This window comes from Anarhichas minor, unplaced genomic scaffold (assembly GCF_050575085.1).
Source record: "Anarhichas minor isolate MPS153535 unplaced genomic scaffold, ASM5057508v1 ptg000033l, whole genome shotgun sequence".
Classification (NCBI taxonomy): Eukaryota; Metazoa; Chordata; class Actinopteri; order Perciformes; family Anarhichadidae; genus Anarhichas; species Anarhichas minor.
In genome coordinates, this window is record NW_027466479.1 from 14586365 (window position 1) to 14614046 (window position 27682).

The window sequence follows — 27682 nt, forward strand, 5'->3', positions numbered from 1 at the left end:
TGAATCAAATACAGTTACAATCACAACACTATTGAACATCCGGGGGACACATTGGACAAGAGCCATTATCATGCACACAACCCTACCTGAGAAGGCAGACCTCGTTCTCTCATGAAAAGACTTCATTAACATGGAATACACACTCTGCATAAAGGCCCGCAATGAAGGATTCCTCCCAAAGAAGCCGTGAGAATCTGCACTTTAAGGTCCTTTTTGTATGTTTTTGTGTTAAACCTTTTTAGGGACATGTAATGGACATGTAACTGAAACAGACTATGTTTTATATATATATATATATATATATATCTAACATACCGGAGAACTCTTAATTGAAAAATTAAAATATTTTGAGGGAAAAAAGAATATCCCTTCACTCAAAAGAAAGCTCTTCTTCTTGCTCTTGCAATAAGTGACGCTCTGTCAAGTCACAACTTCCACGATGGCATGAAATTAACTTCCATCCTTTCCTCCTTGAGTTGCTCTCATAAACCACTTCAAACTTTTTCTTGAGCGCGTCTCAACTCTTATACAAACACTGATAATATCGTTGAAGCTGTGTAGCCGTGACTCTTGCTCCTTACCGGCTAGAGTTGTAGCAATCTGAATATTTCATTTAATCTCCACTTGTATCAGAGTGTCTGCTAAATATCAAACACACACAAGCTCATACAATGTCTGGGGTATATTATTGTAGTTGCCCACCAGATATTTTACCTTGAACGAATGTGAAAGCTCCTTCAGAGTTTGGAAAAGCTTTTGGGTGGTGATTTAAAATGTGCTCTCCATCCTTTAAACACATCAGGTACCTTCAGGCTGCTTGTCTGAGTCATATTTGCTGTTTTCCTTACTTCACAACCAGAACAGTCTATATACAAATGTCTTTTGACTGGAGGTGAAACGATAATGAATCAACCGTCTTAACTAGCATCCAGAGTTTGCCTTTAGGCATATTGAACTTCCTATTTGAAATTCAGGCCGTCTTCTTTTAGCTCACTAAGCTGCTCAACATGTTTTGGTATTATAACATTTTGCTGAAATCCTCCATTTATTGAGAACTATGTCTGTTTTGCTAATATTTGATTGAGAAGAGAGTGACTTTAAGTTGAGTGGCAACTATTTTAACTTGGCGTTCTAGGAAATAGTTGAATTTTGATTGGTTGAATGCATGTCAAGATTAATTTCCCCTTCATACTTGTAAAAGCATAAAAACACAATCACATCACCACATGGAAGGACAGAAGACACAGGGCAGACTATATGAAATAAAATGCCATTTTATTGATCAGCCGTGTCATAACCTCGTCTCCAAAATAAGCACAGCAGGACTACAACTGGTTCATCAACCTAGCTACCCTTGATAGCACATAAAACTGGGTTTTATTAGACCACCAATGATAGCGTTAAAGACTTTTCTATCAGACATCCAATGATAGCATACAAAATAGTTGTTAACCTACCAGTGATACTGTATATAAAACACTTGTCTCTAGATTTATCCCAAACCCACCCTCAATTTCTCCCATCTCCCTCTTTAGAACATTTGTGACACTGACATATTTTATGCTTAAACAAGCACATATTAAGAATGCATAATTCTCCATTTTTGAGATTATAAAAAAAACTACACAATGTTACACTTTAAGTCAGAGTACATTTCAACTGATTATTAGTGTTCTACACATTCGGCCAAAAACCAAAGGAACATTGTATAATATCACTATAACTTAACACTACATGTAATATACGTTTAAAAATAAAAGAGAAAAAAATTACAAATGATTAGCATTGAAGAGAAAATGAAGATGGCTAGTGCGAAGGCAAGCTGGGTCAGTACCATAACAGAGAATGAGTAATACAAAAAGAAATAAAAAAATAGAATAAGAAAAATAGAAACAAAGAACTGATAAGAATACAGGCAAGGCTAAAACATGTGTTTCAAACTTTTAAGAACCATCTCATGTGCACTCATCCATATAGGTAACCTGCTCCATTGTGTGACTCCACTCTGATACTTTAACCCCTTCTTTTCCTCCCACTTCAACTTGCTTTAACATTCCAATGGAAACCATCTTTTTTTTTCTTGTGTGGCACTTTCCATGACCTCTTATTCCTCTCTTTACCTTCAACCACTCTCCAGGCCAATCCTAATGCTGCGTCAGACAATACGGGTCAATCACAATGGAGGTTCTATCCGAATTCAACTGCAAAAGAGCACAGGACACAGTTTGTAATTAGTGTGCTGCTGTTTATATCAAATATTGCAAGTTACGTTTTCTCTGGACGTCTGTCTTACCAATCCTACAGGTCTGTGTCAAACCAGGCCAGCTGGTTGCTGTCCATCAGGTCCTGGGAGTGGCCAAGGTCTGGCAACGGATCAGTGTGGTGGCCCAGGTCGGGCAGAGTGTCAGTATGGTAGTCAGCACCTTCCATCATTGGGTCCAAAAGAGAGTCCTGGCCGTAGGCTGCTGGGTAGGCCCGGTAGGCTCCATCTGGAAAGACAAAAAAACGTTAAATTAGTGAAACGGATACATGTTGCTGTATTCTAAACAAATGCCTAGTGATCAGCGGTCATCGCTGGGTGGCATTAAACAACATATCGGAGGCAAGAGGCAGGATGAGGTATAATTAAGTTTGATATTCCATGAAATATTTGGGACTTTTATGAAGTTGAGGGTTGAAATGAGAATAAAGCTGCTATGCTGAAATAATTTTGCAACTCACACAACATTCAATACAATAACATTATTCAATCAATATCAAAAGGATGATGAAACAAGAAACCGAGAGGGGATTTCATTAAATATAATACAGGCACTTACCATCCTGCCTGTAAGCCAGGGGGTCTCCCTGAGTTCCCATATCCAGTCCCAGGTCTCCGGTCTATAAAAGGCAAAAGAGTCATGAGTAAAGTCTGACACAAGGCAGCTTGTGTAGGCGAGTGGAGATCTTACAAAATGTATATAGTGTTTACTATAAAATACTGATATTGTTGAGTTTATACATTTGCGTGTACCTCGTTCCAGGCCATGGGCTCAGTTCTGAACAAAGAGCTGGTCAGCTCCACTGACAGACGTTTCTTGTAGTCCTGGGGTTTGTCCTCAGACATGCGGAACAGGACAGCTGCAGCATAGGTCGCTACAGGAGGCAACACAGAGCCACACAAGTTAACACGTAGTCCACACAAGTACACAGACAATCAAAAATGTGTGCACGTATACTCACCAACGCCCTCGTTACGGGAGTGCAGCAGCTCAGTGAGGGGCGCGGTGGCTCCTTCAGCTTCAATCGCCTCAGCAGCTTCCTTGTCCTGAGCCAGTTCACACAGAACACCTGCTGCCACACGCTGGATGTTCTCCACTGGAGAATACAGCAACTACAGACAAGCAGAGAGAAAGATTAGATGTTTGATAAAAGGCAAAAGAGAGTTGTTGACATGCATGTAGCTGAAAAGTAAATCAGAGAAATGTTTGCATTTGTCTGTAGTAAGACTGGGGTTACTGTTTCACCTGGACAAAGAGTGGAATGGTGTTGAGCCCTCTGATGACAATTCTGTTGTGGACGTCCCGGGCCAGGATGTGCAGAGCTCCTGTGCAGCCTTCCACTATTTCCTCCATACGCACACCCTCCTGTTGGGAGTGGGAGAGACGGAAGTCAAATACGTAAAAACTCTAAACGTTCAAATAAAGAAAGCTTAAAGGGTTGTTGGCTTGGTTACACACCACAAACTGCTGCTGGTTGCCTCCCATGCTGGTGCGCCTCTGGGTGTCCTGGTGAGCCCTGACGAGCAGTTGGACCAGTCGGGGGATGGCCCCCTGCTCCCGCAGAGCGCTGTGGTTGGCTGGGCAAAGAGCCAGGTTGCGGATCAGACCAACTGTAGCCTAGATAGGGGGGGGGGGTAAATCTATATTAGTTAGCTGGAATTAAATCATGTCAATAAATGATGTCAGGATATGAAATGTTTATCTAAAAGAATGTGTAGGTGCAGAGAAAGTGAGATGGCTAGTGACCTTGATTAGTGGCCAGTGGGACGGAGGGTGCAGTAGTTTGACCACCACAGGCAGGCCGTAATGAAGGCGCACAGCATTCTGGGCCATCTCAGCATCCTGGTGGCGGGAGGTCAGGTGACGCAGGGCACAGACGGCGGGCTCTGTGATGTCTTCTCTGTCGCCGGCCCTAAGCACGGTTCGCACCAGAGCCTCAATGCCTCCAACCTAGCATGTCATAGGATCAGTCGGTGGAATGCATGTTAGTAAAATAAGACAAAGAATAAACAGTCTACACCCCACAGACATGCATAGTTACAGCCTAATGTTGTGTGGATAATACACACCTGGCAGACCATGAGTTTGTTACTATAGTTGTTGCAGGTCAGGTTGGAGAGGATGCCAGCAGCACATGTCACTACATTGATGTCATCACTGCCCAGCAGCTGGACCAGGGTTCCCAGAAGACCCTCCATTCCCTCCTGGAGAGCAGAGGACAGGTTGGACGGGACAAAATAAAATAAATGACGGGTGAGGAATGAATACATCCTAAATGATTTAGCATTTTGTTTTATCTAATACTTTATATTCAATGGAATTCTATGCGTGGACTAACTGTCCAACTAGAGGCTCCTGTCATTCTGTACATACATACTGAATGTACATTAGCATTTGTGACTACAGAGTGTGTTGTACCTGTTTAGTTGCAGCATCTGAAAGATTCCTCAGAGTCCAGAGGCAGTTCTGGACCAGACGCTGGCTTGGGTCTGTCAGGTGAAGCCCCAAGGCCTGCATGCCTCCTACACACACACACAAGCCAAAGCACAACAAACAAATTACATCAGGAAAATTTCACCATAGTAGCAAACCACAATCAGAAAATGTAGACCAGGACATTCATGTCTCTTTCATTGTATGGTTTCCATTTTCTGTACATACCAGCCTCTACGATAGCAGGCTTGTTGCTTGAGCAAACAGAGAGCACCTTAAGCACTCTGCTTGTGGTCCACAGCAGTTTCTCATATGTGAAGGTCCTCATGATGTTGACCAGGGCCTGAGGACCACCGCTGGCCAGAATGATCAGCTAAAACACATACAGGTTTATGTTTAGATGTGCTACAAACCGCTGTCAGTCAGCAGACACGTCAGGGGCATCTGAACCCGAATAGAATGAATGAACGACTATGTTTATCTTCCAATACCTTGCTTTCCTGGTTTCCATATGCAAGGATCTGCAGGCAGTCAGTAGTGATTGCCAGAAACTTGACATTGGTGTTAGACAACAGGGCCACCATCTTCTGGAGTCCTCCAGCCAGGCGCACCGCCATCTTTGCCCCTTCCTGGTGCAACAACAGATTGTGCAGCGTGGTGATGGCGTAGAACAACACACTGTCCACCGGCGAGCTGAAAAAAAAAAAAAAAAAAAAAAAAAAAAAAAAAAAAAAAAACATTAACATACGGACAACATTTTTTGTGGTCTTCTACAAATCGGGCTTTTACCACCCACTGTCAAGCAACTGATCCATCCTCCATTTGAAGTGTGGTAATATGATCCCAGGTGCAAATTCAAACACACACATGTGACATCCAACAGGTTGGAACTTGCCAGCCAACTCAGTGTTGTGGCTGCATGTGCTGGCCTTTCATGGGGATTACAAAGAGAAAAGTTAGAACGGAGGACATTTTAACAGCTTCAAATGGGTCACGCTGGAGAGTATTCTTTGAGAATGTAGCTGGTGGGTGATGATTTTGAGCAAGTTATTTTAGAGGGTAGCCACTACTTGACAGTGATTTTCTCACATCCAAGCAAAGTGATGAGTCAGCTTAGATTTCACATTGTTAGTCTACTTGCTAGTTAGTTGAGCTGATGTTGGTGAATCAGACTAATGCTTAGTGAAAGCTATACCTTTAACACCGTTTGTCTTCTTTTGCACTCGACTCATTGTGTGCTTAATCATGATTGATCGGCTCTTAGCTGTTGCAGCAGAGCACATTGTTTTGTTTTTTAAAAACTGTTTTCAGCCTTCATTCCTGTTGCTAGTTATAGACCATTTGGATGTGTGGACACTGATAAGGCACATATGCTGTGAAGAGCACCACAACTCCTCCAGTTTCTTACCCGAGCATCTTGACCAGGGCAGGAATGCCTCCGGACTTGAAGATTGCAAGGAGCCCCTCACGATGGTGGGAAAGGTTGTGCAAGGTGCCAGCAGAGCAGCGAGCCGTCTCCACATCACCGGTGTTCTGCATGGCACGAACAACGGCCGAAACCATTTGCGGGGAGCGCATCAGGGCGTGACGCGACGCCTCCTTCTTTGACAACTGATGCACCATTACAGCAGCTTTATTCACGACAACCTAGGACAGAGAGGATTATTGTTAGGGGTGCATGTTTTAGAACGGGATGTAACACAGCAGGCACCATTTCGCCTTGAGTGTTTTGATTCTTGATTCTGATTCAGATGTGATGATTCACTCCTTGGGACACATACCTGGTCCTCATCATTGAGCAGTTTGGTAAGCTCAGGGATGGCACGAGTGGCCAGCTCGGCATCATCTTGATAGTTAATGAGGTTGACCACAGCATGCTTCAGCATCTGAGAGGGCTCTGCCAGGCGCTGCACTGCTGTGGGGTGGGCAGCATCCAGCTGGGTAGGTGGGATCTGGATGCCCTCCTCCAAGGTCTCTGGGAACATGGCAGCACGCACACGCTGGGCCCGGGTCATGGCATAGCCCTCCATGTCTGAAAGCAACGCGAGATGGCGATGAATATCACGACAATGTCAATCATAGATTTATACCATGTATGCCGTAGCAGCTATCATGATATATGCAGTGTCTCGTATACCTGTAGGCTCAGGAGTGAAGGGCGGGTTGAACTCCCAGTCATAGAGAGATGGATCATCCTCCTCAGCATCAGGGTTTCCCTTGCCACTCAGAGATGGTGCTGTGGTAGTTACTCCAGACTGAATGCCTGAATCCAGGTAGGACTGCTGCTGCCACTGGCTCACTGCAGCCTTGCTGTCTCCCATTGCCATGTCCAACTCCATCAGATCAGCTACACAAAAGGGAGAAATTAGGTGAAACACAGGGTATGACTGAGTAAGGGTCATCTTTACCTCACTTTGACTTAGTTTCCTGTTTTATTCAAATACTTTTTTTAGTAGTGTGAAAGGTTTTAGTAATTTTGTAGGTAATTTAACATTTGTAATCTTGAGTTATTGCAACTAGGAGTTGTATGAATTAAAGGAGGTTAGTTTACACTATTTCTGTTGAGGCAAACAGGAAAAAAAGGGAACAACAAGCAAAGAAAAAGCTTGAGCTCCTCCATGCCCGATGCCCTCAGGTACTGATCGTAATTAAAAGTATGTAAAAATCGAATTCCTCTTTTAATTCCCAAGTTTTATCTTAGAGTAGAAGCTCAGATGCAACTCAACACGATATAAATTTCTTGGGATACTGTGACATGTGCTCGCCTAGCTCCCATTTTTCCAACTTCCACAAGGTTTACGGTATTTCATGTAATTATCTACAGAGACGCTCTTGTGTAAATTCTTATGTACATACAAAATAAAGTGTTAACGGGCTCTGTTCACATCAACATGGAAATACTTTATGTGAAAGTTTTTCATACTTACACTGGGTAGCCATTGTTCTTGCCTGCCCTCAGCCCGCACAGCAGATATGTCTGCGTAAAAAGGAAACAAGTGCACAGTGGGAAAACGAGACAACTCACAACCTTGAGTTCTTGTTTGCTAGAGCCAAACCTAATCGTAATGTTTATGCGTTTTCTCCTACGTGGTATCAATAATAAATCCGCTGTCTTCCGCGCTAGCGTTACCTGTACCAGCTCCCTGTGATTCAGACGCTTGTTTGTCTTGCTAACGTATAGCTAAGGAGGGGAAATGCCGAGCCTCCACCTCCAGCCGAGAGAGCAAAGTGGTGGGTATTTCCAGGCCAGCACGAACACAATTCACCATTCAGCGGCAAAGAACATCAAAGGCATATTTCTCCCCCTCCCCCTACTACCACGGCCAAGTTCCGACCTCGCAGCTTGGGTTTCCAACGAGAGAAACTACCCGCAATCACTTCCATGACTCCTCCTCTCGTGGGGTGTCTCAGTAGGGAGCGGAGCAAGCTACCTAATCAAAACTAAAACCCCATCTAACTGTACAGGTTACACCAACCAATAAACACATTTAAAAAAGGACATATGATTCAAGACAGGAGCGCTAGCGTGTATTGGCCACCAATGCTATAGCTAACAGGTTGGCTAGTTTACCTTGAGAGCTCGCTAAGCTAATGCGCGTAGCTAACCGCTAGTTAGCTAACTAGCTAACATAAACAAACACAGTTTAGGGCTTCACTCACAAAATCATAAATTGTACCGACTTGTCACGAGACGCAACCGATATTCTAAGTCATCGTCGTTAATTATCGCTTCATTACACAAATCGTGACTTTCAAGCGAACCCTCCAATTTTTTTTAGTTCTGGTTTGATTAGCTTAGCTAACCAGGACGTATGAAAAGTAGATCCAAAGCGCCACCGTACAAAACCTGCTGTGCTGCCAGCCAAATCAGAAAACCCCACCGGAGCCCCCTCCCTAGCCAAAGATGATTTTCTTTGGTGAGGCAAACATTGATGCGCGGTGAATACGTTATATAATATCTGTAGAAAACATAGTGTCTTTACCAGAGTCAAGCGGCTCCTCCGTGGTTCTTTTTGGGGAATTTTTGTCCTTTCTCTTGGCTGGAAATAGGAAAAGGGCTGCTAGGTGAACCACCCGTAGAAGTCCGAACCACACCCGCTGTTGCTCCGCCGAATATGTTGCTTCCGCCTGTGCGATCGCACGTTAAGATGGCGAGGGGGCGAAAAAATACAGTATTCTGCCGCACTCGGAAAAATAGAGCGCCATTTTAACTAAAAGTTTTAGCATAGAAACTGATATTTTACAGCTGTTGGCAGATATTGATATCATGTAATGGTAAAAGGAAGTCAGCCTTTTTCAGTTTTTACAATTTTGAATCTCGTAAATGAAAGATGTGTGATAGGGGAGGGCGAGGAGCATTCATTGGAATGGAATGTGATTCATGAGCTGCTGTGATATGAAAGATGGAGTTAATTAACATGCAGTTAACTCAGAGACACAAACATTTTCCCTGTTAAACCAAACAGTTAAACCAAAGGACTTATTTTACATGATAAACTGCAGTGGTTAAATGGAGAGGAACAATCACATATAGACCACAAGGTTAAACCAGATAGGAAGTTGTAAAATACGATGATTGAATCTCAGTTTTCGATAGAAAGCCATAATCCAATCCATTAAACACAAAGAGCATATCTTAAAAACTAATCATTGATTGTCGGGGGCGGGGAAAGACCTGCAATGGCCACAATAACATGATACTCTGCTGCGGATTGAATGGCATTTGATCCTTTGTCTCTGTAATTGCTTTTGTGGTGACATGAACTGCAAAACTTCAATCTATCACTAACTGATCAAAGGCAGACAGTAAAACATAAACATACTTGGGTATATGTAGGCTACAGGTGGCTTTAAAAGGGTAAAACACATTGCCTATGTTTATTCTTGAAATTGTATAAAATTGCTTAGTTATACATCTCCATTTTGGGCAGTTATTCACAGACTAGCTGTAATGAAATTGCAATGCACATGACTGTGTAAAATCAGTGCACTTAAATGAATAGCGTGCATCTTGTGCATCTACTTCAGCTTCATTAAGTACACAGAACCAACAGGAAAACTTGTTTTGAAATATTTGTATAGCTATATGAAAGGATAATTTGTTGATATTAAATCAAAACGAACAAAAGAGAAAGTGTCACACAGAGCGCATGTGCATGTGTCTGATGCGTGCCATGGAGTAGAACAGGTCACAGTCCAAAGTGTCGTAGGGAAGCATATCAGTATCAGTGATACCGCATGAAATAGAAAAGGAAAGTTACGATCATTTATGTTATATCACAATCAGTTGGAATATTTTCTATATCATTCAAATAGTGACAGAAATGTGTAGTAGGCTGATAAAAATATTCAGTCACACGCCTGCAAGGGGTATGAATAATGTCAGAGTGAGTAAGAGAAATAACACAGACCACATGCTACCAGATCGAATAGAAGTGTGACGTGATGACATTTATTTCAGCGAGTTGCTTATGGATTTTCATTAGTTTCTGCTTCTTTTGTCAGTATGTGGGATCAACATCAAACCCTCAGGATAAAACTAAATTAAGCTCATCCACTGTCTCCAGCTGTGGCAGAGAGAGGAGCAAGTCTATTTCATTTACCCAAGTCCTAACAAATGCTGCAGAGTAAACACAAAAGATGATAGAAAGCACGACTGTATGTCTGCAAGACACCATCAGAAAATTAGACAGTCCAACATCTCCTGGCAATGCAAACACTTTAACACATATTTTTATCTTTCAGGCAAAATTTGTCTGTTATTCCTTGCAATCAGTCATGCAAGTTTATTTCCAGTCTTCTAATGATAATACTCGGAAATATATCGTATTTATCTGCTTAGAGCTCATTAAAATACTGAGCTGTACATAACCAGTATTCTTATAAAGATAAAGAGGAATTATTCTGATACAAGACACTGGAGGATTGTGTAAATATGCTGAAAATAAATAATACAAATCAACCCTTTCTAACACTTCCCCATCACAAAATATAACATTGCATTCAGCGTGAGGAGAAGAGGAATGACTGGTAGAATAAAAACAAAGAGAAGCCAGGTGGATGAATCCGAATAAATACACCTTTTATTTGACTGATTAACAGATCTGATTATACAAACGCCAACACAGAGCTCTGAAATAACAGGACCAATCAGCGAGACAATGACTGTACATTCTTGGTGTGACCCTCCGATGTTCTGACTCCCTTGCCCGCCCACCACCACCACCACCCTGCCCGCAGTAACTATGGAACTGAATCACTAGTGCTTCTTTCTGTACAAGTAAAGCTCAGCTACCCCACCTACCCTCTACCACCCTCCCTTTTCAGTGCACTGTCTGTTATCTACAGGTTTGAGCAGTATCTACCACGAGGGGAAGTTTGGCCAATCGTAGAACTGGGTTGGCATGATGGACCTGGGTACCCTCTACACAGGACTAATGCTTGAGTTTGAACTTTGATCTGAAGTATTTTTTGTTGTTGTTGTCATGTTTGGCTTGAGTAGTCTATCAAGACGGTGCTGCTGTAATAATAGTGTATGCACTGTTTTAAGAGCTTGTAGTGTAAGAGCATAGTAATGTTTTTGCCTTTTGGTTGTAATGCAAACAGCCCAACATCTCTCGACATACAGGTCTAGGTTGAATGACTTCCTTTCCTTCTCTCCATCTGCCACACACACACACACACACACACACACACACACACACACACACACACACACACACACACACACACACACACACACACACACACACACACACACACACACACACACACACACACACACACACACACACACACACACACACACACACACACACACACACACACACACACACACACACACACACACACACACACACACACACACACACACACACCTTAAAAAACATGACTGTTTGCAATTTTGTTTCAGGCATTTTTGTTGTTGTTGTTGTTCTCAGTCTCTTCCTCTGGCCAAGTGTGACTTGCCCCACATACATTAAACACACAATTATCCCTATGATAAACCAAAATGCAGTTTCTTCAACATGCACCCTTCAGCAGTTCCTACAGTAAAAACACCAACTGTACCATCTCAAGAAATGGATGGATAAAACGCCCTCTTATTCATTCCTGCAATCAATCTCTTTCAACCCACCTCTCACTTCCTCTCATCCCGACCTCCGCAGCCCAACTGGTCCCCCCCCCCCCCATACCCATTTACTCTCATGTAACAGACAGTCTTGTATGTAACAGTGACAAATGCTCGCCCTCAGCGCAACAGCCAGGTGGAGAGGAGAGAGGAGGGGAAGGAGAACAAGGTGCTGGAAAAGCGGTTTGGGGAAGATAGAGTGAGTTATTCTCCTTGAGGAGCAAGTGAAAGACGATGGAGGGGGAAAGTTGTGTGCCTACATCCCTCTTTCTCCCCGCATCTCTGTAATGGAGTGGAGGGAGGAAGAACAACGGAGGTGGAAGGTGACTGAGGTGGGGTGGGGAGAAGGAGAGCAGGATGAAGTGTGTTGGTCTTCATGTGTCCTGGCCGTCGGCGGCAGGGGTGTCGTTGGCATTGGGCAAGTCCGAGTCAGTCTCCCTGCTGGATATGCGGTCCAGCTCTGCCTGTACGTCGCTCAGGCCCAGCTTCGAACCTGCATCAAGTGTGGGTAGACGCATACGAATTGGTGCCATTTCACAGCCAACATTTTAGACACAGTATTGAGTGGTTAAGTCACAATGCAATAAGCACAAAGGCAATTACACATGGTTAAAATAAGACCTGGGTGAAATATTGATTCAGTGTTGTTAATTAGGCTATTTTTCTAATACTATCATTTCAGAAGACTCGACTAGTTTCAGCAATCTGAGGTCCAAGGCCAGTACGATAACGGACAGACGATTGCATACTGTGATGGGGAGGTGGTAAAATAGTTTGACTTCACCTCATCAATTGGATTAGTTTTTATAAATAGTTATTTACGTAATTTCTATGATGTTTAGATAGTATGAAATAAATTGTTTACATCCAAATTCATTGCAATTAAGTTTTATATTGTAATAATACAAATGAGATCATATTCTACCTCATCTTGCGCAAACAATAGTTATATTGTTACTATTTGCATAGTTGATACTTATTGCACTAAAAATATGTCAAACATTCCTTTAAATTTGTCTATTAATGCAAGAGTCAAATGTTATGAAAGGCCTGCAATTTTTTTCAGCTGAACGTTTCATACGGTAGTACAAATGTGATCTACTGTACTCGTTTCTTGTAGTTACCTAGTTTGAAACAGACCAAAGTGGAAGACATATTTACTGTAATATTGAGCATGTCTGATAGTTAGTTTATAAAAAATATGGTTTCAACTGAAAACCTTACATCATTTCACAGAGAATATTGGGTAAACATTATAACATATGGCTAATATGTTGAAAAGTATCAAGCTATATATTTTTCTCTTATCGCCCAGTCTTAGTTAGAATCATGTGCAATGTCTGTGGCAGATGTTAGTGATGAGAAATGCAATGCAGCATGCCAACAAAACAGTGTAAAGGATCACAATGGTGACAGGGCACTAGGAGGAGAAACATTAGGGTTGCAATTGTGTCATTAGTCATGACTGGCACTTTTCCCCGCCCCGACCAAATTCGGGAAAAGAAAAGAGTGCAGCTCTGATTTTTTACATAGTTCTGGATGTTGCCACTAATATGAAATTAAAACAGCTATTCTGTTACAAAAAAAATAACGGAAACACTTGTGTTTCGTTGGTTTTAAAATGCAAAAGTAATTCATTAGCCATAGGATCATCTCATGAACCAAAATTTCAGTTGTCAGAAGTTTCTGACTTTCACATAATCTAGTAATCTTAATAAACAAGTTAAAAAGGGAAATTGTGGCGATTTTCAACCTTCTTTGTATCGTTGCGATGTGGGTGGTATGTCCAAATGAAGGATGTTCGGCGTCATTTTGCGGACTATTGCCAGTGGGTGAGCGGGGAGCTTCGGACAGCGGCGGTTCATTTGCACATACCACCCACAATGCAACGAGACAAAGACAGTAGAAAATCTGCAAAGTTTCCCTTTAACATAATTTACAGCCTACAGTAAAGTCCATGTGTTTTTGTACAAGAAGTACATGGGTGATACAGGAAGCTTGAGCCTGGTAATGTTCCTCCTCGGTTGCTGGAGAAAGTTGGAGGCTCATGGGGAGCGAAAGGGTCAAAGGAAATATAGGGATGCTTCTGAGAATGAACGATGGCATACACAAGCAATAATAAAGGAGGAATATCTCTCTCACACACACCTTAACGTGGCCAACATCCTCTGACTAGTGCACACACACACACACACACACACACACACACATTACGAGTGATGTTAACAGTGAGATTGCACAACACAATTAGGAATGAAAAGACAGTCACACAGTGCTACAGACGGGCATAAAGACGATGGGTGTTTGCTTAGACTCAAGACCCTTTTATGATTTTCTTTACCATGTGTTGTGTTCGTGTCTGGAGCAGAGGACAGGAGAGTTAAAGAGAAAATGAAGGATGGCAGATGGCAGGTTGAAACCAAAAAGAAGCCAAGTAATGAGAGGTAACTGAAAATGGCATCAAACGATAACAAACAAATAAATAAATGAGCACTTTTTCTCTGTCCAACAACACCAGCGCTATTTCAACAGCCTCGTGTGTATTCTCACCTGACTTGCGTACTGTTCCTGGAGTGTTGTTACCGCCACCTGGCGTCCCGGGCCCCCCTGTACCAGCTTTCTTTGTCAGTAGACTGTTGAAGAAGTTGGCCAAAACACCTTCACTGGTCTGACCTGCAGCATACAGAGACCAGAGTTTAAACACAACACAAACACACAAACACACACACACACACACACACACACACAAAGACATGCACCGCAGTGATGAAATGCATGACGCACCCGACTGTGGCATTGCGTTTGCTACGTTGGCCGCTGCGGAGCGATTACTCGTCCTGGGTGAGCCGGTGGGTGCTCGACTGGTGGTGTCCTGTGAACGACGACAGATTGTTTCACACATATGGACATCGGAGGGGAGCTTTCCTTTATCTTATGAGCCAAAACTAGAGAAGAAGAAAAAAAAAAAAAAAAAAAGGAGGCGCACTCACCACTGGTCGCCCTGCTGTCACAGCGGGCTGTTTGGCGAGCAGCGACTGCAAATTAGAGCACAATATGCACACTCACTCCAATTAGTATTTAATTAACATATCAGGACCCTCAAGTGAGATTTTATTTATTGAGTACAGACAAGCAGCTGAACAACTGGCATTAACACAACCGAAATGCTTTCTGACCTGGAGTTTTACCAGAAACACTTGGTCATCTTCTGCCTGAATCTCCTTTTCATGTACAATCTGGTGACAAGCAAGAACAAATAAAGAGTTAAAAGAAAATACCAGTCCTTCCTTATAGCTCTACAACATCGATTAAACTAGATTGGATAATACTTTCATGATTGTTGCAGGGAACTTGCTTGGCGCATTGGCTGTGAAAATTATGCAGAAGGTAATGATGCATACTATTACAGCGGTAATCAATCTGTTGCGCTGTAAGCTTCGCTTGCCTGAGAGGATCTTTCAAAGTTCACTGTTTTTAGTAGGAGCTGTACCTTTCTGACTGGCGGTTTGACTATTACTTCCTCGAAGCTGTCGTCTGCTTTTACCGTCTGGAAGTTCTCGTGAATAATGGCAATCTTCTTCTCATTGTCCCAACCTGATGGACTGAGAGAGGGCAGAGGAAGGGTTACAAACCAAATACAGGTGGCCCCACAGTCCTAGTACATATACAAACACATACACAAAAGGCTTACATGAAGACGGCATCTCTTTCCACCACTTGTGCCGGGCAGTGGAAGGGAAAGCCGTAGAGTCGGTGGACCAGATATTTGTACAGGATGTCCAGGTTTTTCATCTCCTTCACTGATGTGTAAACCAGAGATGCCCCGTCTGACAAGGCTGTCAAGGATATTTTGAACACCACCATTTCTAAATACAGGAGCAAAAACTAACAGCACAGAGACAGAACATCTCTTAACAACAGTAGCACTACAGAAATACACATTCTAGCTCAGACTAACTGCGAGCAGTACACAAAAGATTAAAGAACGAAGGCGCTGTGTAATCTTGGCTCATTTAAAACACAATAACACTTGAAAATCGAATACCGCTTTCATTCAGCATGGACTGGAGACTCTGAAAAACAAACTATTTCATGCAGTACTAGGTAATCTACTGCATGGCTTTTATGGAATTCTCTTTGCAACAAAGCAATATCAACAATGTTTCAGATACAGCTGACTATGGTCAAAGTACTGCAATAACAATACTGCTGGGAACTTTGCCGTTGGCGTTAAAACAAAAACACCTTGTAGTGCGAGTCACTCAGTTGTATCGCCATCCTTCATCTCTGAGCAGTTGGACGTGAGGAGAATACAGACCAAAATGTGAATGAAGGCCTCGTATTTCAGCATCTGACGGGGAAAGTCAGCGGTATTGATTAACAGCCCCATTAAAACCCCTGCGTGGACTGTTGCGAGACCAATAGTTTAATTTTGTTTCCCCCCCCCCGACACTATAAACTTTTGCTTGTACACTTATTGGCTCACAGCAGAAATGTTCAGTGAAGGATACACTGCAGACAGAAACGTCTGATGTGAGACTGGATGAGGTCCAGGTGTTCGTCTCTGTAGTCGTTCTCCTTCTCCAACGTGCTGATGGCGTCACACTGAGGTCAGATAAGTAGGGGACAGAGACAGCTGAATGTGTGTACGTAGATATACAAGGTCCAATGTGTTTGGAAATTATTGAACATTTCCACACAGGTTTCATTAATCCCACAATAATGTGCAGCACACAGAGTCCAATTAGGATTTTACGGTAAAAGTAAGATATGTTTCATAGCCAGCAGTGAGTAAGCGAGTGTGTACCTTGGTGCAGACTACCACCACTGGTATTCCCAGGTTGTGTGTGAGTGTGTTGTCTCCTAACGGCAGCAGCACACACTCCTCCTCATCACTCCTCCTCTGTGGGGCGCCATCCTCTCCACTTCCTGGCTCTGTGTACTCCTGGAACTGTTTTACAACTACACACACACACAAAAAAAACACAACATTAACGTGGGTTATAACTTTAAACATGTGGCATGTCGTTGTCATAACTGGGACAAAACTCTTGAAGAGTTAGCGGTCCGATGAAAAACTTTTAACGAAGGCTTTGATGAAGAGGCTCCTCATTCAAGTCTTTCCATACTGTTAAGAACATTTCAGTGAGGAAACACAGATATATATATATACACTTTGTTTTCAAATTCATCGGTCAGCCCGACTGCTGTCAGTGTGACTCACGTCTGTGCTCCAGCTCCCGCAGTGTTTCTGGGGCGACCCGGAGTTTGTCGATGTGTTCCCTAGCAACGGCCGCCCACTTCTGGAGAGAGTCCAGAGCATTCCACGGCCGCGACATGTCAACCGTTATCAGCAGCAACGTGTTGCCGATCGAGTCCACTGGCACGGCTACGCCCTGTAGACCTTTGTGGTAAAGGTCTCCGTCTAACACCCAGGCGTTACACCTAGTGTGGTCTAAACACACACACACACAGGACACATCAATATAAATGCATTACTTCAGACGTACTCGGTGGCGGACTTCAGACATTTATTGGTCAATGAACTGCAAGCCACTGCTGGTTACCATCAATGTCGTCATCATGGACACTGAAGTAGAGGTATTCCAGGCCACGCCCTTTCATGAACTCTTCAACCCCCTGCATCTTTGCAACCAAGGCGGTCTTCCCCGAACCCACCTCACCTAAACACACACACACACACACACACACACACAAAATCAGTACAAAACAGAATAATGAGTAGTAGAGAAACGATGGGTTGTAGCCTCGTCCATGCCGGCCTCCACTACTATAGTGATAATAACATTGCAGTTTAGTACTTATACCATAAAAAAATTTCTGTTTAAAAGAGAGGGAACATGTAAAAGCATGTTAAGGGACATAGTAGCTGAAGCCAACACACCACACCAGTGCTGAAGGTGTACCCTTTGTCTATGCATCCTGCTGCTACTATCATGCTCTGAGCTGTAGTTACATACTGCAGGGTAAAAAGAAAGGATGCAGTGTGCACCAAACACCATCCATAATTAGCATTGCACACAATTGCAAAATTATAGGGCTGCAACTAAAGAATATTTTCATTGGCGATTAATCTGCACATGACTTTCTTGATTAATTTATCACTAGGTTACCAAAACGCCTGAAAATAGTTTAAATTTTTAGCATAAATTTTTATGCGATTAATTAATTAGCAAAATATTTGCAGGATTATTTTCTGTCAATAACCTATTTGATTAATCAACTCATCGCTTGAGAACTGAACACGTGTGTAGCATATATATATACTGTAAACAATCCACTTGACTAGAGCCACACAGCTTCATTATGAAGAGTTTTCTGCTTTCATGAAGGCTCAAACAGCCTAATATCCTCTATATATATATATATATATATATATATATATATATATATATATATATATATATATATATATATATATATATATATATATATATATATATATATATATATATATATCTATCTATCTATCTATCTATCTATCTATATATATATATATATATATATATATATATATATATATATATATTTATTAACAAGGGACTGTAGCTGCATTTGTCCTGCCATCATTACTAACCTCAACGCTGGCAGCATGACATTGTTATTGTTACTGTGTATGTAGTAAAGGTCAAGGCTGCATCAATCCTTGCACTGGGCCATATCATGTCGACAGGAGGACTCTAGCATCATGAAGCAGAGCTCGCTGACGTTGACATGGATTGCAAAACAGACAAATGGCTGTAAAGCCACACGACGGCAACCAAATCGCTGATTAGCTGGAATGGGCAGCCGGCTGCGGATTATCCCAGGCGGATGTGTAATGTATGCAGCGTGTGTTTGTGTGTGTGGACACGAGGACAGAGCGAGACGGGGATGCAGCCTCTCATGCTTCGGTCATAAAGCCCCGTGGCCTCATTCAAACACACACACACACACACACACACACACACACACACAGGTGCGTCTGATCCCCTCAGCATCATCTCCACCTAGCTGCTACTAGCATCACTGGATGCATCACTGGATGCTAGAATGACTTGCAGTGTTTCAAAGGGGCCCGATTCTCTCTCATAAAATGATGGGGGAAGAGAGTGTGTGTGTGTGTGTGTGTGTGTGCGCGCGCGTGTGTGTGTGTGTGTGTGTGTGCAGGCAGAACAAAAACACCTGTCTCTCTCTGCCAGGCGACGCACCTGCTACCAGGGTTTGAACACAAAAGCACCATCAGTCCACAGCAAGCTAGCTTTGCTATGGAGCAGAATTAAGTCTAGCCGGATGAGACGAAGCTAACGATGCTCATTGGCTAGCACAGGAGACTGCAGACATTCACAGATACCCACCCATGACCAGGACATTTTTCCCCGACGGTAGCTTAGATCTTGAATGGGTTGACACTTCACTCAGGATGGTGGACCTGCAGACACAACAGTCCCGTTACAACACGGCAAAACAAAGCTTCTCCATTGATTAACACACAACGACTGACAGCGAGTAGCTTTAGCGAGCTAGGTGCTGCGGTGTCACCAGTACAGTCTGGTGCTGATGCTAAGCTAGCCTCGTTAGCACGCTAGCTGTCAAAACCATCCTCATCCCCAGCACAATGGACCCCTGCTCGCCCACAAACCCTGCTCATAATAACCCGTCTTAAATAACGTATCGCCCACCATAAGTCCTGTCCGTCATCCTCCTCTGGGTTGGAGTTCTCCAGTGTGCTCTTAGATCCAGTTGAGGTGGAGGATAATAATGCACTCCTCCCTGAAGTCGCCATCTTCGCAGGGCTTGTTGTATATCGACCAGAGCGCCCGGATGTAGCCGTTGTGCGCTAACCCTAGCCTGGTGCACCGCTCGCCGGGGCCGGGGCGTGGTCCGTCCGCACAAAGCTGGGGTCCTTTGCTCCAGACATAAAATGATCTCACCCGCAAAGTGACAGATCTGGACAGACCCCCCCCACAACAAGTTATCTACAGGAAGAGAGTCCACAGTACATTATTCATTTATCTAAAATAAATCTGTGATAAATAGGCTAAGGGGGGAATTAATGTATATTATTAACATTATAGGCTAATGTTTGTGTAAATTGGGACTGGAGATATACGCATGAACACAACAGTCTGTTGGTATAAAGCCCAGGATTTTATGTCAATTATAAAATAGTTTTGCCACAGTGTGCCCTATGCTTGTCCCGGCCGATTTATCAGAATAAATCAGGATAAATGGGCTTTCAGAAGGAGCCGCACAAATCCGTTTCAGACTAAATATCCTCTTAAAATCGCTGCCTCATAAATCAATGCTTGGAGAATATGGCAACGGGCCTAAGCCTTCAGGATTGAGACAAAGCTGTAATACCGTGTAGGAATTGGATGCACTTCAAATTGACTATTATGCATAGACTATATTAAAAATTTAAATTAAGAGCACCAGTGATTTTACAACAGGTTTAGACAATAACACAAATAAAATAAATTATTCAATCCAAAGTAATGCAGCCATGTTGAAAATCTAAAGTAGGCGTAGTTTTGCAGTTAAGTACTATAATTTAGTTTTGAGAGTATCAGAAATCAGTGCATGTTCAGCACAGATTGAAGATCAATCAATAGATATTTGCATATAACCCTTGTGGGTGATAATCTGATGATAAAACAGTAGCCAACAAATCTAATCAGCAAAACAATTAGAAACCAATATAAATGAAACTAGTAATGATAAAACCAACAATATCATTAAAAAATAGCACTGAGAGAACCTATCATTTTTAATTACAGCAGCAAAAAAGCTTCACACACTACGTTCAGACGAGTTAACTTGATCTGAACCAATGAATCTGGTGGGCACAGCGTGCACTTCAATAAGTACCAAGTGGTCTCAGGTGTGCGGTCATCGCCTATTATAAAACCGCTGAAGCACATCGCAGCCAATCAAAGCTGAGAACCGGAAAATCAGTTTTACACGTGTCCGTTTGCCGCAACAACCACGAGATGGCGCTGATGCACTGTGCTCCGAGGCCGCTGGTCCCTGGGTACGGTGCGCTCTCTGCGGCCCCTGATGGAGCCAGCGGATTACAAACTCTAGTTAAGTGGCGCACCGTCCTCCTCCTCCTCTTCATCTTTTACCCACAGTAAACCCAGGCGCGCGGAGTGCATCCTCACCGTGCTCGCCCTGTGGGAATTAGAAAGCAGCTCTCTGGCTTGTCAGCGGCAAAACCGGCCGAGCTCTGCAGTGTATAGGGGGACTGAGGAGAACATATAGACAAAAGAGTGAGGAGAAGGAGATGGGTCCGGAGGCGGTGAGGCATCCGTGATTGTCAAGTAGGCTAAACGGCAGTGAAGTTCTTCGGCTCTGCTCGTATCTTTTCTCCAGGTCGTTGAGGTGAGTTTTCTCTCTGCAGGAGATAGGAGCAGGCAGCCCGGATAGTGCATGTCTCACCCGCTGCATGAGATTTCTGGAGGTATATATAATGACATCAGACGTTTATAGCCCGATATGTCATATTTATTGTTTAACAGCTTGTGAGACTTTGTGGATTTTTTAGGAAAATTCTAATGTAGATTAAAATAAACCTTAAAACTATAATTTTTACAAGGTATCAGGCAACAGCATATTATTCTAATAGTGACTTGAGAGATTCTTTCTTTGGGAAAATACTGTAAAATACCTCGTAGGCTACTCTTGGAAAGCCTCTGCTTTAATTTATCTTTGCTGGAGAGCTACAAAACAAGATAAGCCCTATGGGATAGGAAGATCTGCTTTATTCTCTGTCTATCTTTTCGTCCTGCCTCTCTGCTTCATTCACTCTCACTTGCCTTCCTTTCTCCAGTTCCTTCTCTCACTCCATCCCTCTAATCCCCCCTCGCACAACCTCTGTCTCCCTCACTCTCATTGCTTCTCTCTCTGTGTCAGCTCTAATAACACTGCGAGTTCGCAACACCATGACTGCTTCACTTTTGATACTACACTCTGTCTTTTCTCACTCCCAGCCGCCTTTCCTCTGTGCACTCTTTCAGCTGAGCATGTTGGTGTCGACTGTCATGATTAATATCCCATATAGGGTTTGCATAACATGCCACATATAGTTCTTTAGCTTTTGCTGCCCGTGTTGTGTCTTGATGGTGATGTTACTCCCCTTTGTCTGATATTCAATATGTGACCGAGCATTACAGTAATTTAATGTTATAGACCCTCCTTTCGGATGAATCATTAATGTCACAGTCAATCTAAACACGTGCACACACAAAGCTGAATGGTCACACACACATATACGCATTTGCACAAATACACACAGTCTAGGCCATGGGTCATGGCAATCAAGCTCCAAGGCATGATTGATTGTCACAGAGTAGAGAAGCTGACAGTGAGGATCCTTCGAATGACTTTTAGACATCTTACACCGCCCACCAATCAATCATTACTATTCTGGTTTTTGTTTGGGTATTATTTTGATTTACACACAAATTTCAGAGCACACAAAACACTTTGTTACAAATCGTTCAGCCTTTCAATCTGAAATGTGCATGTTTATGCTGGTGATTGTAGCTTCTATCGACAGTAACGCAGTGAAAAATTTGCAATTTTCTGCAGCCATATTTCTTCTCAAACATTTGAAAAATGCCCTGTTATTCAATAAGTTTATATTTTTCAACAAATCAGGGGAAAACACCAAAATACTTAATCCTTCCTTACCAATGCATTTGATTTGTATTACAGTAAATATGTAAAATAAAACAGTTGTCAGCTTTCCAAAACACCTTTTCTCGTCACAAAGCTATTGCAAGATCCTGTGACGAAGTGTGATTTGAAAATTCATTGTCACCTCTGGCAATGTGCAACACATGTGACAGCTGATCCTTTGCTTTACTGTAGTGGCAGATCCGGCACACAGCTCTCCCAGATTACAGTAGCTGTAGAAATTGTCCACATCCTCCGTCACTTATCAATGTCGTTTGCTGTCACCCGAACAGACAAGCATCTGCTGCTTCTCGCACACACACACACACACACACACACACACACACACACACACACACAGACATGTCACCGCCATGCATCGAGGCACATGAGAAAACAAACTAGCTGCTTGTCACCTACACACAGGTATCTGCTGTATGCCACACACCTGCCCTGTGGCTCTGCACGCTTGTTTGTCTGTCGGCCACTCAGTGAGCTTAGCTAAAAATAATCACCGCAGCCAAGACACACACAAGCATGAATTATGGAAGACAGAGAGCGCAAGAGAGAGAGAGAGAGACATTCAGGTCAGAGTCAGACCCAGTTCCAAGAGCTTTGCTCCCTAAGGATGATACTACTAGACCGCTGCATTAATATTCAGTTTGTACCATCTAGCACATCCGACCTGCGGTTATCCTTTAATTTGGACTAACTGGACTTGAGGCTACCCAATGTTTCAGCCCAGTTCTCCATGTACATTACGGGGCTGGGAAAAATGGAGCCGTGCATTTTGAGATTAATTATATAGGCAATGTATAATGTGTTTCCAATGTAATAGTAATAGATTTATAGGTGGTGTCAACTGGACCATGCTGCAGACTGGGCAGGCTTTTGAGTAAAGAGCACAATGCTGGAAGGTCATTAAAGTGTTATTGATTTGATGCATTTTTAGGTGTACTATCTACTGTCCCGTACAAAGTGTTCTGTACTGTACAGATTGATACCAGTGTCATATCTTTCCATTAAATATGAAGCTACAGTCAGGAGATGCGTAGCTCAGCTAAGCATGACGACTGAAAACGGGGAAACAGATAGCCTGGCTTTTTCTAAAGGTAACACAATCAACCTGAAGCTCACTCAAACGTTTTCACACAAAAGATGAATGATGAGTTATAAAGTGTAAATTAATGTTTAAAAAACCCACTTTAGATAAAGCTAGGGAAGCTGTTTGAAGGTCCTGCACACCCACACTGGTGTTTTCAGTACTTCTTAATATCTCTGGTCAGGTGAGTGGAATTATGCTGGGTATTACATCAAGTCACAAGAGTCCATGTATTATTAAGAACTATAAAGATGTTCGCTTCACTTGATCAGGTGCAACAAAACTAAAAGGAGAGGGAGGGAGATGTCAATCAAGCTGAGTCCGCACATGCCCACACAGGTCTAATTCAGCAGAATAATTGAAATCACCTGTGTGGGTGGTTGATGGATGTGCAGGGCCTTTCAGATCAAGAGCGTTGTCCCTTGCAACACATGAAACTTTATTGACATGCGTGTGTCCTATTGACCGTCACTGCTGTACACAAAAAATCCTTTAACAAGTGTCGTATAGTTTAACACCTGGAAGAAGGAGTATCTGGATTTTGTGTTGGAATCGGCCGACGGCAGCTCTCAGCTTGAACAAATAAAAAGCAGCAGATATTTTCAGCTCTCATTGTGATTACGGGGGTCACTGTCTTTGCAGCTTTTACTGTAAAATGTGATTTGAACTCATTTCATGATTAACTATTCATTTCCTATTATCACGGGGGAAAACGTCTGTCGGGGCGATTAGATGCTGACAGTATTCTATTTGGGGACTGTGAACATTATACACTGTGTGGAAACCTGAGAAGAAACCCTGCCAATTTGTTCTGGTTACTCAGCAGAGCTTGTGTGTGCATGTGTGCGTGTGTGTGTGTGTGTGTGTGCGTGTGTGTGCATGTGTATACAGAATGTGTACATACATCCGAATGCGATTTTGCATTAACATGCATATGCTTAAATCGTGTTAATGGTGTTCATCCTGTAGGGTATGTGTGCATTGGTGTGTATTTGGGGACCTTGTCTGATATTCAGTAGCTCCAGAGTCCTGACCTTGAACAGTTTGAGTGCTTTCTGCTTAGTCAGGGCCACTGCATCTGCTCATGTGAAAGCAAACAACAGTTCATCTGTCTGTCTGTCTGTCTGTCTGTCTGATTGTCTGTCTGTCAATCTATCTTTAAGAAAGTAACCCTGTCTTTTTCCCTCTCTTTCTCTTTTTTCCCTCTCTTTCTCTCTCTCTTTCCTTTCAGTGTGTGATTGTGTGTTCAGCATGAGTAACATCTATGAGTCTGCAGAGGCCACGCTGGGCTTCATCAGCTCCCCATGCCTGGCCAAAGTGGAGCTGAGAGTGGCCTGCCGGGGGATCTCGGACCGCGACGCTCTCTCCAAACCAGACCCTTGCGTGGTGCTGAAGATGCAGTCGCACGGGCAGTGGTTTGAGGTACAGTAATGGGCTGGGATAAAGTGGGAGTAAGTGTGTCTCCAGTCCAGAAAGATGTGTTTTTTTTATGACACAGTTTCATAAACACCAAATGAAAGTAAAATGGTTACATCAGTCAAAGCGTCCTTGCTTGTAACACTCATTTAGCTATTTGCTGTGGGAGTCCACAGCCCATAGAACTGATTGGCATAAAAGCTTTCCAACAGTCCCCGGATATAATATTCTTGCCTTTGAAGCTTTTCATACACCATTTGTCTTTAAATTATGAAGGGCATGTTGCTTCCACTACAAACCTCGAACGTCAGTTTCAGTGAAAGGAAATGTTTTGAAGATTTTCACAATCTGCACCATCGTCCATGACCTGATGTACCAGTCATACTCTACGCATCAGCTCTCAGTGTTGTGTTCCTTAAGGATTTCTCTGAAGACAACACTTGAAATTAATCAAGCACATTCATGTTTGACTTAATGATCGTGTGCAATTAAGGACCTACGCTGTCATGCAGAGCTGTGATTGCATTGCGAACCTTCTCACACTACGCTGCGGTATGCTTGATTCTAATAAACGATGGATGCTGATTCTGACAGAAGGCAACGGAAATCATAAGATTTGGAGATTGTTGTACAGACTGTATTTATCTATCCCAATGCTTTTATTGTCACCTTGAAATGAAAAGTGTGCTGGTTTTGTTTCTCCTCTGATATTAGCTCTCCAAAACAAATTGTCTGATATTAAAAATATCGTATCATATCATTTTTAATATTGAAAATAATGATTTATATGATAATGTACCAAACAGATTTTTCCTGGAATCATGGGCAATTCTTTTTGGCTCACTTTACACATAAAAAGTCTCAAATAGATGGAGACAACATAGATTGTTTAGCACTTAGAGTTGGAAAATAAATGGAAAACTGACGATGCTTTTTGCTCGTAAGTGTTCCCCTTCTCCTCCTTTTATCTCAAAGACCCAACCTGCCCTTTCAGGGACTTTTGATGGAATCTTCTTCTTTAAGAAACATCTTATTCCCACTGTAGTCTCACCGCTGGCAGTAACACCCGTATAGCTGAACTTTGTCAGAACACAGCATGAGGGAAAAGATAAATCTAGAGGAATTTCAGGAAGAAGTGGATCTTTGTGCATCTTTGTGCATCTTTCTTCCCTTTCCCGTATGTCTGCGAGAGACAGACATGCTGAGTGCACTGTCTTCCTTTTGAAATAATGAGATACATACACCCACGCATGCACACACATCCTCACACATGCAGTGACCCACTCTAACACACGTACATGGACTTCCACTAGCGCTCAGAAAGTAGTGCAGCATTATTCTGTCTTTGGAGACTCAAAAAGCTACTTTGTACAGCGCACTGGTGTTTGTGTGTGTGTGTGTGCGTGTGTGTGTGTGTGTGTGTTACAATAAGCCCCTTAGTGGGAGTGTGGGAATGGACAAATGGTATCACTGCCCATCAGAATGGTCTGATGGTCAGTAAATGGATAATTGCTGAGAGTGTTCAAGCTACCGGGCTGTGTGTATGTATGTATGTATGTATATGTGTGTGTGTGTGTGCGTGTGTGTGTGTGTGTGTGTGTGTGTATGTTCGTGATTCTTTTAGCTTTGATACAATGCCAGCCTATTGAGGTTAGTGTGAGAAAAAGGCCAAATCTGTTTTTGTGTGTGTTTTTTGGGTCTGCTTGTGTGCCATTCACTTGTGTGTGTGTGTGTGGGTGTGTGTGTGTGTGTGTGTGTGTGTGTGCTTGCGTGTGTGTGTGTGTGTGTGTGTGTGTGTGTGTGTGTGTGTGTGCGTGCGCGTGCGTGCGTGCGTGTGTCAAAGGGTTATCAACAATAGAAGGGACCCAGTTGTTGCTGCTAGTCTTGGATAGGATTTGTTGGCAGCGCTGAGCCAGACTTTTGTTTGGCTTTCTATTCCTCTCTGCATCAGGCTGTTAGAGAGAAGAAAATGGGAGATCAATGTTCCAACGACAGTCGCTTCTTTGTGATCTCAAACAGCTTGTGTGATGTTAGCCATCAAAAACAAAATCCATATTCCCAGTCCTCAGGTTGATAAGTGTAAAGAATGTGGTAATTGCTATTTGTGGTAATTGCTTCATTGCAAAAAAAATCTGCTAACATTCACAATCAATACACAGTGACTGTGTGTTGGGTGTTGAATGAAATCTTCATACTCCAGTCTACTTTGGAAAGACCATAAAAAGTCAATTTTAAAGTGAAACTACTAACAATAAAGTAGCACAGTTTTATAAAACTCCACAAAGACGTCTACTCTATGAAAAATATTAGAAACTGTGCGTTAACACTCTGTATAACAGAATAATAATAAAATATTTAGTTGTTTGTCATTAGGTGTTCTGTATGAAAGATGTCCTTTGTCTTTAAAATGGTTATAAAGTAGTTCATCTATATTTAATTAGGCAATAAAAACAGTGATTAATAATAGAGTTGACATATCAAATAAATTACATTACAAAACTCTTCACTCATTTATGTTTAATTGGACATAGAAAGTAATAAAACAATGAAACAGATGCATATGGAAATAATAATATAAATCAATTTGACAGTTTATTTTATTTTATTTATTGTATTAACTGCATTTGGACCTACCAGATGCTTTTTTCATTGACCAAC

The 27682-nt window shown here is 42.5% G+C and overlaps 2 protein-coding genes across 3 annotated transcripts; both read right to left on the bottom strand.

Moving 5' to 3' along the window:
- Positions 1-1258: 1258 nt before the first annotated feature.
- On the bottom strand, positions 1259-8816 carry LOC142965130 (catenin beta-1-like). Of its 2 annotated transcripts, none has more exons than XM_076105892.1 (17): positions 8678-8816; positions 7622-7671; positions 6832-7041; positions 6476-6726; positions 6103-6341; positions 5186-5387; positions 4923-5067; positions 4680-4783; positions 4331-4465; positions 4008-4211; positions 3720-3878; positions 3507-3626; positions 3223-3373; positions 3014-3135; positions 2820-2880; positions 2294-2489; positions 1259-2201 (listed from the first exon to the last, which is right to left on the bottom strand). In XM_076105892.1, the coding sequence occupies exons 2-16, from the start codon at positions 7632-7634 to the stop codon at positions 2299-2301; spliced, it is 2307 nt and encodes a 768-aa protein (XP_075962007.1). In that variant the 5' UTR covers positions 7635-7671; positions 8678-8816; the 3' UTR covers positions 1259-2201; positions 2294-2298. The 2 variants fall into 2 exon arrangements, with proteins under 2 accessions (XP_075962007.1, XP_075962008.1); XM_076105893.1 differs by lacking the exon at positions 8678-8816 and adding an exon at positions 8355-8609.
- Positions 8817-10753: 1937 nt separating this feature from the next.
- Positions 10754-19639, bottom strand: dync1li1 (dynein, cytoplasmic 1, light intermediate chain 1). The gene is made up of 13 exons (XM_076106344.1): positions 19509-19639; positions 19185-19258; positions 17394-17510; positions 17051-17281; positions 16634-16788; positions 16338-16431; positions 15518-15653; positions 15317-15428; positions 15003-15062; positions 14817-14861; positions 14611-14698; positions 14377-14499; positions 10754-12319 (listed from the first exon to the last, which is right to left on the bottom strand). Exons 1-13 carry the CDS (start codon positions 19610-19612, stop codon positions 12201-12203), a joined length of 1458 nt encoding a protein of 485 aa, XP_075962459.1. The 5' UTR covers positions 19613-19639; the 3' UTR covers positions 10754-12200.
- Positions 19640-27682: the final 8043 nt, after the last annotated feature.

Coding starts and splice junctions, on each gene's coding strand:
- dync1li1 (XM_076106344.1), bottom strand. CDS start 19,612: ATGGCGACTTCAGGGAGGAGTGCATTATTATCCTCCACCTCAACTGGA. Junction 14,862..15,002: donor TGTTTCTGGTAAAACTCCAG/GTCAGAAAGCAT, acceptor TCTAATTTGCAG/TCGCTGCTCGCCAAACAGCC. Junction 14,699..14,816: donor TGACAGCAGGGCGACCAGTG/GTGAGTGCGCCT, acceptor CGTCGTTCACAG/GACACCACCAGTCGAGCACC.
- LOC142965130 (XM_076105892.1), bottom strand. Junction 5,388..6,102: donor GCCCTGGTCAAGATGCTCGG/GTAAGAAACTGG, acceptor TTTTTTTTTCAG/CTCGCCGGTGGACAGTGTGT. Junction 4,466..4,679: donor CAGATGCTGCAACTAAACAG/GTACAACACACT, acceptor TCTGCTCTCCAG/GAGGGAATGGAGGGTCTTCT.